At 56.1% G+C, this 12,795-nt stretch overlaps 2 protein-coding genes across 2 annotated transcripts; one reads left to right on the forward strand and one right to left on the reverse strand.

The window, feature by feature from the left end:
* Positions 1 to 4,104: 4,104 nt before the first annotated feature.
* Junb (JunB proto-oncogene, AP-1 transcription factor subunit) lies at positions 4,105 to 5,941 on the forward strand. Its single transcript, XM_027406258.2, has one exon. It carries the CDS (start codon positions 4,404 to 4,406, stop codon positions 5,439 to 5,441), a length of 1,038 nt encoding a protein of 345 aa, XP_027262059.1. The 5' UTR covers positions 4,105 to 4,403; the 3' UTR covers positions 5,442 to 5,941.
* Positions 5,942 to 9,204: 3,263 nt separating this feature from the next.
* On the reverse strand, positions 9,205 to 12,671 carry Prdx2 (peroxiredoxin 2). The gene is made up of 6 exons (NM_001246780.2): positions 12,655 to 12,671; positions 12,051 to 12,155; positions 11,807 to 11,960; positions 10,852 to 10,974; positions 10,575 to 10,705; positions 9,205 to 9,354 (listed from the first exon to the last, which is right to left on the reverse strand). The coding sequence occupies exons 2-6, from the start codon at positions 12,151 to 12,153 to the stop codon at positions 9,269 to 9,271; spliced, it is 597 nt and encodes a 198-aa protein (NP_001233709.1). The 5' UTR covers positions 12,154 to 12,155; positions 12,655 to 12,671; the 3' UTR covers positions 9,205 to 9,268.
* Positions 12,672 to 12,795: the final 124 nt, after the last annotated feature.

Below are 12,795 nucleotides of genomic sequence, written 5' to 3' on the forward strand. Positions count from 1 at the left end.
AACCACCCTTGTACTCCCCTCACACACCCTTTGCTGAGGTTCTGTGGGGCCCAGAGATGCTGGCACTTCCTCTCCCAACATCACCCTACTTCCCTGCTATTCTCCGGCTTCCCCTGCTGGGCAGGATCCGTTGTTTTCTACTGTTATTTCTTTTAAAGGGGACACCTTGGAGCTCAGGCCCCCAAGTCTTTGGCAGCTGTGTGGGAAACTCCCTCTGGGCCCAGTTGAATCAGTGTGAGGATATAGCCTGTTTCCAAGAAAACGAAGCAACTTCCTCTCCACATTAGGGCCAATGGACCCCCAAAACCACAGAATAGGGGAGGGAGGGGGCTGGCTGGCTGGCTGGGGCTTCCAAGATGAAGACCTCTGGGATTGATTCTTAGTTTCTTCTGGCCCAGCCACCAGTTCACACCCAAGGGCAGGGACAGGAGACTAGGTGCTGTGACTTGTGGGTTCCCGCCCCAGCCTGCCCACTGGCTGACTCACAGGCAGCCCCCAGCCCAGTTTCCTGGTGGCAACCCTGGCACCGGCCAGTGGGGTCAGGGAGGAGAATGGTCACCAAACTATTTATAAGAAGGAGAAGTCCCTGGTGCCAAGGCGAAAAGCCCCAGAGAGACTGTGGGTGGTGGGTGGTGGGGGTTAACTTCCTCCTTATCCTGAGTGGTAGCCCCTGGGCCCAGGCCCTGAGATATGGTAAAACCTGGCAAGGAAGGGCCAGCCTGGTGCTGTTCTGTAGCCCAGGTGGCGTGGGGGAGGGGGCTATCTTCACACTCTCCACACACTCTCCACACTGGGCAGGCCTGGCGCCAGCAGGGCGACTTGAGGAGGTGGTGCCCAGGCCTCAAGAGTGAGAATGGTAGGGGCCTGGAACCGGCTGTACCAGCTTGGCTGGCCCTGCCCTCTCCCTGGTTGGACTCTTCCCCACCCCCTGCTCAAACACCCATACACAAAGTATGAAGGAAGACCCCACTCTGCATTGTTGCCACTGTCACCTTTCTGTGCCCAACTCTACTTCTCCCAGTGAGGGAAAAAAGATAGGTCCTCTGCAAAAAGCCCACTAGAGCTTTGTGTGCTGCTGGTTCTCCATAAATGCCCATCTACAGCACAGCAGCACAGCAGGGTTCAAGAGGGAGCCACCTCTCATTCTCCTCCTCCTAGCTCTGAGACATTATTAAAGGCCCTTCATTCCCTATGCCTCAGTTTCTTGTATGTTTAATTGAAATTCACACAGCATGCAATTGCCTGGATCATTGGAAGTAGCCAATGAGCAACTTTATGTAAGCCACTTTAGAACAGTGTCTGGTCCAGGGTAAGAACCATCTAAGTGTTAGCTATTAAAATAATAATTACTATTTCTCAGACAGTCTGTCTGCCTGTCTTAAGTATCTCCCAGTCTCCATGTCTGCAGAAGACTAACCTGGCCCCATCCGTCTCTCTGGACGTCTCCCCTTGGCCTGCCTCCTTTCCCCCAGCCACCCACTCTGTCTTCCCTTTCGACCCTCTTTGGGCAGACCTGGCCTCTCTCCAGGACTTCCCTTGGGCCTAGCCAGCTTCAGCTGTGGCATGGGTGAGTCAGTGTGGCCTTCTGGCCAGTGGGACAGGCAGGTCGGCTTCCCAACATGTTGCCCTCCATCCTGCCCTGCCCCCAAACGCTGTGGCCAGCACCCCCTCGGGCCAGGCCACATGTCAGCTGCAGTTATTAGCATGGGCAGGAGACACAGGCCTGGCAGCATGCCCGCAGACTCAGCGGCTTCTGGAATCTCCCTTGAGACTGTGGTGGGGGAGGGGAGCCGTTCAAGCAAGGGCAAGAAGGGAGGGAGCACTGAAGGGTCACAAGGGTCCTTCAAAGACTGGGATGTCCCCAGCTCCTTCCTCTCCAGTGCCCCTACTCTGCTGGACTTCCCCCCTACCCCTACACAGCTGTTTCTCTCTTGCCTCTTTGGATTTCCTTCTCTGTCCTACACTAGGTGAGCTCCGAGTCTACTACGTTGCCCCTGTTCCGTCCGTAAGCTTCTCTCTAAAGAACACTCCTGTCTTACCGGAGACCTGAGCCTGGGAAAGAGGAAGAGATGAGACTCTCACCCCTTCCTCTGGCGGCTCCCATACTACTTGAAGTTCCACCTGTCTGACTGGAAACCTTGCTATTTAGACCTCCTCCTTGCCCTTCCTGGAGCAGGGGCTATGAGTTCTTCCATTTTCCCCCTTTGAGATTTTAGCCTTCTGACTTGGGTGGAAAGAAGGTCCTCAGATGAGGGAAACGTCTTAGTGCCGGGGGCGACCTCCTTTTAGGTACTGCGTAGTTGAAGGTACCTCACGCACCCCCAGCTGAAATGGAAGTGGGTAAAGGGGACCCTAGACCTTCTGGCAGAAGGGAAGGGCACATACCCAGGGGAGGAGGCAGCCCTGTACCAGCCTGCCCAGGCGCCGAGGATGCCTGAAGGCATCATCCCGCCCCCTCCGCTCCCTGACGGGCCGGGGGCAAAGTCCGACCCAGGCCCGCGGGCAGGCGGGAACCTGCCAGGCTGGGTCCGACCCAGCCGGGCGGGACAGGACTCAGCCCCAGAGCTGTTCCGCCGGGCTGGGCCAGGCCGCCGGGAGGCCCTCGGGGATGGCAGTCGAGGCTGGTCCGGACTAGCCGTCTGGGGGGCCCGGGCGCGCCCTGGGACCTGGCTTGCCACCCTGAGTTCCTGGCTCCTAGTTCTCCGCCCCAAGACTGTACTGGTCCCACCTCTTCCTGTGCCCTAATATGGATGCTGGGGAGAAATTGAGGGGGGTTGCCCCGCCCCGAATCCAATTCGCGGACTCCGGCCTGTTGCCTTGGTGATGAGGCCCGGTTCTCAGGCTGCATCTCCCCCCCCCAGGGTCAATGGAACAGTCCTCGGGCTGCCAGGCTTAGTAGTCGTCGGAGGCTGCAGGCTGAACCATTACTAGATGGGTGAGAGCAGAGAGTGACTCGAGGCGTTTGTAGCTGGGCTGTGACTTCCTCGGGGGTCGCTTGCCCCGGTTCCTCTTCCCAGGAGCAGAATTTGGCAGGGCCCAGGGCAGGGTGCACCGTCCTGTAGGCTCAGAATGACGAGACAGGGCCGGGCTCTTTTCCCCTCGGGGCTGTTGCCACACTTCCTGCCTCGGCTCTCTTTCCCTAGTCTGTTTCTAAGGAAGGGAGTGAGGTTGGGCGACCGCGCCCCAGCTATCCTGCCCCGTCGGCTCTCCAAGAGCTGACAGGGTATCGGGTGAGCCCAGAGTGACTAAGGGAGGACTTTGGGCTTGGAGTACAGGGTATGCAGGTGCCTAAGGACCACCCACGAGGTACAGCCCCATTCGTACAGGTCCCTTGTCTCTGGGATCATCCTCCCCAGCAGATCTCAAAGCTCGGAAGCTGTGCCCTGACCTTTCTAACTCTACATCCGAATTCTTCAGGTGGCCACAGTGACATGTTCCCATCCTCCACCTCTTGTATTACCTCAGTGCACCCAGGACCCTTTCTCACCTTTGCATATCTACGTCGCCCTCCCCGCATTTCCTTCTCATTTCCGCCTATAGGAGAACCCTCAGACTCATCAACGGCCTCTAGAACCCTACTGTTCTTGCACAACAGGCGCCCCTTCCTCCAACCTGTGACAATTCCAGTCTTTCAAGCCCTTTGTATCTGGGACCTCCAGTCAATCCCCGGGTCAAATGTTAACAGATCCCTCCCGATCCTCCCTTTCCTGCTTGCTTGGGGTCTTCTAGCATATTGTCAGTTCTCAGCTACAGGCACTCTGGGTCTCTCGAGACTTCTCCGGCTTATCCCGCGGCGCCCCCTTCCCTGCTTGCTGTGCCAAGCTCTCATAGTCACCGAGGTGTACTCCCGCAGTCCTAACCCGTGTGCCTCAGCCCCTCCACATCCCTTTGCTTCGGCGTCTCCATCGCTGCAGCCCCTCCCCCTGCAGCCGCGCAGAGCCACCCGGCTCGTGGCCGCTGTTTACAAGGACACGCGCTTCCTGACAGTGACGCGAGCCGCCTCCTCCCCTTCCCCACGCTCTAGGAGGGGGCCGCGGGGGCCCGGTTCCCGCGTTGGCCAATCAGAGCGCACTTCCGCAGCTGACAAACTCGGTATAAAAGCTTGGGGCTGGGGCAGCGCGGTGGGGACCTTGAGGGTGGCCGGGCCGGTTTTGGATCCTGCAGGCAGCGGGGAACTGAAGGAAGCGACGCCGAGAAAGCGGGCGCACCACAGAGGCAGAGACGAGGTCTGGAAGCCCGGCAACGCTTTTACGCACAGCTGCCAACCGGCCGCCGCCGGCGGTCTCCAGTTCCCGAGGACGCGCGACCGGACACCGGGTCCCGCCGCAGCCGAGGACAGCTCGCCGCTCGCAGCAGCGAGGCCTGGGGCGGCCCTTCAGGGGGACCTTTCCCAGACCGCCCGGATGTGCACGAAAATGGAACAGCCTTTCTATCACGACGACTCATACGCAGCGGCGGGATACGGTCGGACCCCTGGCAGCCTGTCTCTCCACGACTACAAACTCCTGAAACCCACCTTGGCACTCAACCTGACGGATCCCTACCGGGGTCTCAAGGGCCCGGGAGCGCGCGGCCCGGGCCCAGAGGGCAGCGGGGCAGCAGGCAGCTACTTTTCGGGTCAGGGATCAGACACAGGCGCGTCTCTGAAGCTCGCCTCCACGGAACTGGAGCGTTTGATCGTCCCCAACAGCAACGGCGTGATCACGACGACGCCCACGCCTCCGGGACAGTACTTTTACCCCCGTGGGGGTGGCAGCAGTGGAGGCACAGGGGGCGGCGTCACCGAGGAGCAGGAGGGCTTCGCGGACGGCTTTGTCAAAGCCCTGGACGACCTGCACAAGATGAACCACGTGACGCCCCCCAACGTGTCCCTGGGCGCCAGCGGGGGTCCCCAGGCCGGGCCAGGGGGCGTCTACGCAGGTCCAGAGCCGCCCCCCGTCTATACCAACCTCAGCAGTTACTCCCCAGCCTCCGCACCCTCTGGGGGCGCCGGGGCCGCCGTCGGGACTGGGAGCTCGTACCCGACGGCCACCATCAGCTACCTCCCACACGCACCACCCTTTGCGGGCGGCCACCCGGCACAGCTGGGCTTGGGTCGCGGCGCCTCCGCCTTTAAGGAGGAACCGCAGACCGTACCAGAGGCACGCAGCCGCGACGCCACCCCGCCGGTGTCCCCTATCAACATGGAAGACCAGGAGCGCATCAAAGTGGAGCGAAAGCGGCTGCGGAACAGGCTGGCGGCCACCAAATGCCGGAAGCGGAAGCTGGAGCGCATCGCGCGCCTGGAGGACAAGGTGAAGACGCTCAAGGCTGAGAATGCGGGGCTGTCGAGTACTGCCGGCCTTCTCCGGGAGCAAGTGGCCCAGCTCAAGCAGAAGGTCATGACCCACGTCAGCAACGGCTGCCAGCTGCTGCTGGGGGTCAAAGGACACGCCTTCTGAGCGCCTCCCTCGCTCGCCCCGCACGGACACCCCGGCCGGGAAGGCTGGACGCCCGCCCCCCCCTGGGGTGAGGGGGGCGGGCGATGGGCACCGGCCCGGAGGTCTGGAGCGCCGCGCACACACTGGACTCTGGCTCGCTCGCCTGCGCCCAGTCCTTCCACCTCGACGTTTACATGGCCCCCCCTTCCAGCGTATTTTGTATGTTTTTTTTTTTTTTCTGGGAAGAGACCGGATTCATATTGAATATAATATATTTGTGTATTTAACAGGGAGGGAGAAGGGGGCTACGCTATCGCGGCGGAGCTGGCCCCGCCGCCTGGTACTCAGCCTGCCGGGACACTAGGGAGGGACCTCCGCCCCCTGCCCTCCCCCTCTGCACAGGACTGTGGAGAAGAAACACGCACTTCGTGTCTAGAGTCTATTTTAAGATGTGTTTGTGTGTGTGTGTGTGTTTGACTTTTTATTGAATCTATTTAAGTAAAAAAAATTGTCTTTATTAATTTCTGTGGTCTTTTTTTTTCTTCCAAGCCGGGCGGGTGGAGGGAGAAGAACGGGATGCCCCCAGTCGTCCGCTTTCGTAGCTCCCTCCTTTCAGGTGACTTAAGGTCCAGTGCAAGCACGCAGACCTCTCACGCCGCGCCCCGGCACCCGACGCGGGGCAGGCGGGCCACAGCCGGGAAGAAGCCGCCCGGGACCAAACGCGGAATGTGTAAGCAGCCCCGCCCAGCCCAGCGCGTCGGGGCTTTCCCCGCTGACGCGCCGGAAGCGATGCCCATATATGGGCCTATTCTGCTCAGTGACGCCAGCACGGTCTCCGGGCAGATTCCGGGAATCCCCTCCCCCAGCTCTGCCCGGCAGGGCCGCGGCGCCGGGAAGGGGCCGGGATTTTCCCGGGCGGGCGGCTCTCGGGGCGCGGAAAGCCCCAGGCCTGGGTCCAGGGTGCCCGCGGCGGGAGACTTACGCTCTCCTGGGCCCTGGGAGCCACCCGAGCGTCTCTCAACAGGCTGGCGCCGGAGACCCGCCGCGCCCACGCCCCCTCCATGGGACCTGACCCTGGCGGAGCCCAACTGCGGCCTCGGCGGGGCGGGCGGCGGAGTGCAGACGCCGCCGTCGGGGCAACTCCCGCCAGGAAGGGCGGCGCCCGCCTGCCAGGGTCCCCTCCCGTGTGCCAGGCCAGAAGTTGGCGACTGCCAGGTCTGGTCCTGTCGGGGCAGTTGTTTGGGCCGCTGGGCGCCGCCGCAGCCTTTCGTGCCTGCCGGGCCGCTCCCCAAAGGCTGAGACTGAAGTTCAAAGCTGCTGGAGCTGGGGGGGACCTCGCTGGTCCTGAAGCTGGAGGACCCCATCGCGAAGAAAACCATGCTACTCGGGCGGAGTCAAAGAATAATTAAGTAGTAAAGTGTATGGCCTCAAAGCAGTCTAGGTTACATAGCAAGGGGGATCTCTTGAGTTCAAGGCCAGCTTTGTCTACAGAGTGAGTTCCAGGACTGCCAGGGCTACACAGAGAAACTCTCTCATCCCCTTCCCCAACAAAAACATCAAAAAGGAACCTGACTCCAACCAAACAAAACCCTCAGTGACAGTTTGGACCATAGTACTGATAGAAAAAAGGACAAAAGCAGATAGGGGTATGAGATGAATAGCTCAGCAGGTAAACATGCTTGTGGCCGAGCCTGAGTACCTGAGTCCCATCCCTGGACCCAGGAGAAAAAGCACTCACCTACACACACACACACACACACACACACACGGGGTGGGGGGGCGGGATTTTCAAAAGAAAAGACTGCTGGAGATGGCTCAGCACTTAAGGGCATGTACCACGCGGCTATTCCAAAGCATGCAAGTGTGCTTCTTTGCACCCACCATAAGGGGCTTACAAACCCTCAAAAAATCGAGCTCCAGAGGATGCACTTCCCCCTTCTGGCCTCCCCAGTCATTGCACTCTCATATGCACAAAACCACAAATAGACAGACTCTCTTGTTTTTCAAGACTGAGTTTCTCTGTGACTTTTTGTAGACCAGGCTGGCCTCGAACTCACAGAGATCCGCCTGCCTCTGCCTTCCCAGTGCTGGGATTAAAGGCGTGCGCCACCAGTGCGCGGCTAGACTCTTTTCTTCACTTGATCTCAGCCAAAAGGCCGAGAAGCGATTAGACTCTTTTCTTAAGTGAAAGTGCCAGCCAGTGGTGAGGCACAGCTTTTAATCGTAACACTCAGGAGGCAAAGCAGGCAAATCTCTGTGAGTTCCAGGACAGCCAGGGCTACACATCGAAACTATCAAAAAACCAATAAAATTAAAATGTAAAAGTGTTCGGGCATTGGTGGCTCATGCCTTTAATCCCAGCACTTGAGGCCAGCCTGGTCTACAGATCAAGCAGTACAGAGATACCCCCCCCCCTTGAAAAAGACAACAACAAAAGTGTTGAGAGTTGGGGCAGGGAGACAGGTTCATAGACAGAATGTACTGTTACCTTTGCAACAGATTTGGCAGTGTAGGGCCCTCAGTAAAGTTTGGGGTCAGAGGGAAGGAAGGAATGCACATGCATAATTCTTATACCCAAAGCAAGATCATCTGAAGAACCCAAGAGTGTACCTGAACTGGAATGAACTCAGGGAGACCCAAGCAGGAGCTTTGAGAATATATATTAAATTCCAGGGAGTAGCTGAGTGTGGGCTCTGTGGTAGTGTGTCCAAGTCATTCAAAAGGACCTAGATCCCATCCTTAGCATGGGTGGAAAAAAATTCCAAGGGGATGAATGACTTCCACATGTGAGCTGGCAAACAAAGGCACGAAGGTACAGGTGTAAAGCCTCAGCTGAGGCTGAAGGAGTATAGTTTGAGAACTCATGTATCAAAACATAAATAAAAACAAACAACCAGATCATACTTGTTTTGTGGAATGAAAGTGGAACTCAGAATGGCAAAGCTACTGCCATATGTCCAACTCAACGGAAACTCTGAAATACAGATCTCCCAACCTACCCTTGACCTTTGACCTCAGGAAGCAAATATTTTCAATGACTCCCACTGTTGGCTCTTAGAACCTTGGTCTCACTCTCTTGCCTAAAATATTACACAGAAATGGGTCAGAGCCTAGGCTTCACACACTTGAACTCACAAGGTCATCTGAGTTTGCTTTTTATTCCCATCCGATGAGACCCAGTGATGACCATAGTAGTTAAATAGCATTTTTATGGCTGATGGCAAGATGTGGGCACTGGTCTACCGAGACAGGATCCAGAAGTAAACTGCCCATGGCTAGTTTGGTTGTTTATTTGAAGAGATGCACGTGCTTTAATTTATCTGTATGTTGTTCTGCCTGCACGCATGTGCATGCCTGCGCCAGAGGACCAGAAGACAATGTTAGAACTGGAGTTAAGGAAGGTTGTGAGCCACCATGTAGGTGCTGGGAATGGAACCTGGGTCCTCTACAAGAGCAACAAGTTAAACCATCTCTCCACAGACAGATCAGTATCTCTCCACTCTCAGGCCACCAGAGCTCTATGCAGTGAATGTGGTATTGTCGCCACCTTGTGGTGAAGAAGGGTAACTGCAGAGTCAGTTGCGCAGGCCAGCGTGTAAAAATGAAGTTGGGATCAACTAGACAGCACAACAGTCTTTCACTGTCCCTAATACTTTATTGGTTTCCTTCCTATAGATGTGTGCCCAGACAGGTGGGCTCAGGACATAGGGTCACTATTCACCACATCCCAGGTGGGCAATGAGAAAGCCTTGGCCCACCCCCAGCCCCTCCAGTCTTTTCTGGACCAGCACAGGACATCCAGGTAGGGGCGGGATACAAGAATTCAGGCTCACTGATGTTTGATCATCTTAGTTGTGTTTGGAGAAGTATTCTTTGCTGTCATCCACATTGGGCTTGATGGTGTCACTGCCGGGCTTCCAGCCAGCAGGACAGACTAGAAAAACACACAAGGATGAACACATGAGGCTCAGCTCTGCCATCCAGGTCAGGGACAAACAGGCCATGCAAGACCCTAGGCTGCCTGCACAATGAAGGGCTGGAAGCTAAGGGGCAGGGTTCCAGATTTCACTCAATCAGAAGCCCCTGCCCCAATAGTTTTCTAGATGATACTTTTCTGTTCTATTGTCTTGTTTGTTCTGTACTTTTGTTTTCACCTTGACCCCGACCCGATGGCAGCCCTATCTTAGCCCGACTGCTGGGATCACAGACAGGCATCACCACACTCCTGCAAATTCTTTTTTTTTTTTTTAGTTTTATTTTAGCTGCTGAAGGACTGGAGTTTGAGCTCTGGGCCTTGTGTAAACCACACCTAGCTATAGTTCAGTCTTCTTTTTTAAGGGTTCTCTGGCTGGCCTACAACTTTCTCCATAGATCAGGCTCCATAGATCAAACATGCACTGCTCCTCCTTCCTCCACAGCTGAAGTGTTTGGACTATAGGCATGCACCACCACACTTAGCCTTTTTTCTTGAAATAATGTCTCACTCTTCAGCCCAAGCTGGTCTCCTGTTTCAGCTCCAAAGTGCTGAGATTACAGGCCTGTGTCTCCATGCCCCTCCCCTTTAACTCACTCACTCTGTCAGTCTTAGCCTTACTAAAACTCTGTACCTGTGGTCAGGTGACCCTTCCATATGATGAGGTGCTATGACTGGCCTCGAGGTACAGCTCAGTGAAAGAGCATCGTCTAGTATGTTTGAGGCTTTGATCACTAGCACACTCATGCACAAATAAGTTTTTAAAGCAGGTACGGTATTTTGTGCCTTTAATCCCAGAACTGGGGAGCAGGCAGATCTTTTGAGTTCAAGGCCAGATTGGTCTACATAGCTAGCTCCAGGCAAACATGAATACATACTAAAAATTTGTTTTTTTGGGGCTCCGGCTTTTTTTTTTAATCTAATTTTTTTTGTGATATATATATATACAAGAGGAGACCAGAAGAGAGTCCTGAGACTGTAATTAAAGATGCTTATGAGGCACCATGTGGGTGCTGGAAATCTAACCCTGATCCTCTGGAAAAGCAGCCAGTGCTGTAAACCATCTCTTCAGCCCTTGTATGGGGCTTTACCACCCATCCCACAATGATGCTAGGGCAAACAGTTAATGTCTGTAAGCTGGGCAGAGAGCTGAGGATCCCCATCTGTGAATATTCACTCACCTTCTCCATGCTCATCTGTATACTGAAAAGCCTGGACCAGGCGAAGAGCCTCATCCACAGATCGTCCCACTGGGAGGTCATTGACTGTGATCTGACGAAGGATACCCTTGGCGTCGATGATAAAGAGGCCCCTGAAGACATGAGAGCCTATAGTGAGGAGCTTGGAGTCCCCCACTGCCAAGGCCAGGTAAGGCAACACACACACCCCATTAGCCACAGTGGTCCCTTTAGCCTTGAGATGGGGACTCCTGGAGCTGGGCTGAGGCCCTTGCTATACCTGTAGGCAATGCCCTCATCAGTTTTCAACACTCCATAATTCTCTGACAAGCTTCTAGTCACATCAGCAAGCAGGGGGATGTTCAGGGGGCCCAAGCCTCCCTCCTTCCGTGGGGTGTTGATCCTGAAGATGAGAGAAACAGGGTTGGGGCCTTAGGATGCCCAGAACAGCAGAATTCCCCCCTCCCCCCCCCCCCCCCCCCGCCTCCAGTGTGATAAGGGCTGGAGTGGGGGTACTGGAAGCAAGAGATAAAGGATTTCAAACAAGGCTGGGTAGCCCCACCCTCCCCACCCTGGCAAAGGCAGTACAACTGGAAAGGGAATGGCCCAGATAAATCATCATCTTAAAGTAGCTTCACTTGGGCCCATGGGCTCCAATAACTAGCAATAGGGATACCACTTTAGCCAACAGCAGAGGTAGAGCTCAGGGGTAGGGTACTTGCTTTGCAGCAATGAGACCTTGAGTTGACCCCTAGTTCTGAAAAAAAAAGGGGGGGATTTCCAACATCATCTAGCTCTGGTCTTTACATCAACCCATCACTCTTGAGAACTAGAGTTTCCCGTTTCATGAGATAGGGCAAGGCCAGCCTGTCTCCTGAGAACTAAGCCACGAAGCATCTGTACCTTCCAACTAGGTGCCAAATGCTAATTACTGTCATTATTGTAAGGACTTGGGTGTCATTGTTTCCATTCTTTATAAGATGAAGGACCAGCTGGGCGGTGGTGGCGCAGGCCTTTAGTCCTAGCACTCAGGAGGCAGAGTCAGGAGGATCTCTGTGAGTTCCAGACCAGCCTGGTCTACAAGAGCTAGTTCCAGGACAGCCTCCAAAGCCACAGAGAAACCCTGTCTCGCAACCCCCCCACACACACATAAAAGATGAAGGGCCGGAAGAGAAGACACAGTTTATCCCCATAGTTTGCCCCCGCCCTCGCCCGCCCCGCGCACAGCCCCATACCACGCCAGGTGGGTGAACTGAGAGTCCACAGACACTCCGAGGACCTCGCAGCCCAGTTTTCGGAAGTCTTCAGCGTGGTTGCTAAAAGCAATGATCTCCGTGGGGCACACAAAAGTGAAGTCCAGTGGGTAGAAAAAGAGGACCACATACTTCCCTAGGGAAGAGGAGAACGAAGAAAAGTTAGTTCCAGCCCCTCTCATATATGGAGCCTGTCCCAACTTGGTCCCCCTCCGGGCAGCCTCACCTCTGTAGTCTGAAAGCTTGACTTCCTTGAAGGCGCCGTCCACCACTGCGGTGGCCGTGAAGTCCGGGGCCGGCTTTCCGATGTGCGCGTTGCCGGAGGCCATGACTGAAAGCAGAGACCCACGCAAGGCTGGTCAGTGCCGCAAAGGACCCTTTGTCTGACTTTCCCAAGGTCACTCTTGGGGCTGAAGCTAGACACCGAATCTGAGAGGTGGGAGCACCAGCACTCAAATTCATTCACCCTCCCAGAACAAGTTCTGCAAGGCCTCAGGAGACCCGGCCCCCTAAACGGCGCACGAGTGATGGATGGGGTCACCGCCGCCACCCGGGTTATCCAGTCGGCCCAAGCGCGGGGGAAAGGACGCGAACCAGAACGGGATGGCGAGGCCAAGAGCGAGGAGCTGTGAGCTCGGCGATACGGCCTGCAACCCAGGGCTCCGACCTTGGTTCCCCCCATTCCCCCGCCCCCACCCCCACCTACCGCAAGGACAAAGGCGGCCGCCGTTGAGCATGGAAAACAAAGACCGTAAGCAAGGAGGGCTCTATAGGGACAGAACCGCACCCGTGGGGCTGCTCCCATTCGTGTGCATTCTGGGTTTCCATACCTGCGTGGGCAAGAGCCGGACACGCGAACGACAGGACACAAAGCACAGAGATCTCAGAGCCAAACAAGCCCTAGGCCCGCGAGCTTTTTATGCGCGGCCCAAACCACACTAGGCAGGACAGGGGGAGGTGGGCGGGACAGC

The sequence above is a fragment of the Cricetulus griseus genome, chromosome 3 (genome assembly GCF_003668045.3).
Source record: "Cricetulus griseus strain 17A/GY chromosome 3, alternate assembly CriGri-PICRH-1.0, whole genome shotgun sequence".
In the NCBI taxonomy this organism is placed as follows: Eukaryota; Metazoa; Chordata; class Mammalia; order Rodentia; family Cricetidae; genus Cricetulus; species Cricetulus griseus.

Excerpts from the sequence above, each read along its gene's own strand:
- Prdx2 (NM_001246780.2), bottom strand. The coding sequence starts at position 12,153 with ATGGCCTCCGGCAACGCGCACATCGGAAAGCCGGCCCCGGACTTCACG. Across the intron at positions 10,706-10,851 it reads GATGAGGGCATTGCCTACAG|GGGCCTCTTTATCATCGACG; the intron begins GTATAGCAAGGG and ends TCATGTCTTCAG. Across the intron at positions 9,355-10,574 it reads TACAGATGAGCATGGAGAAG|TCTGTCCTGCTGGCTGGAAG; the intron begins GTGAGTGAATAT and ends GTGTTTTTCTAG.
- Junb (XM_027406258.2), top strand. The coding sequence starts at position 4,404 with ATGTGCACGAAAATGGAACAGCCTTTCTATCACGACGACTCATACGCA.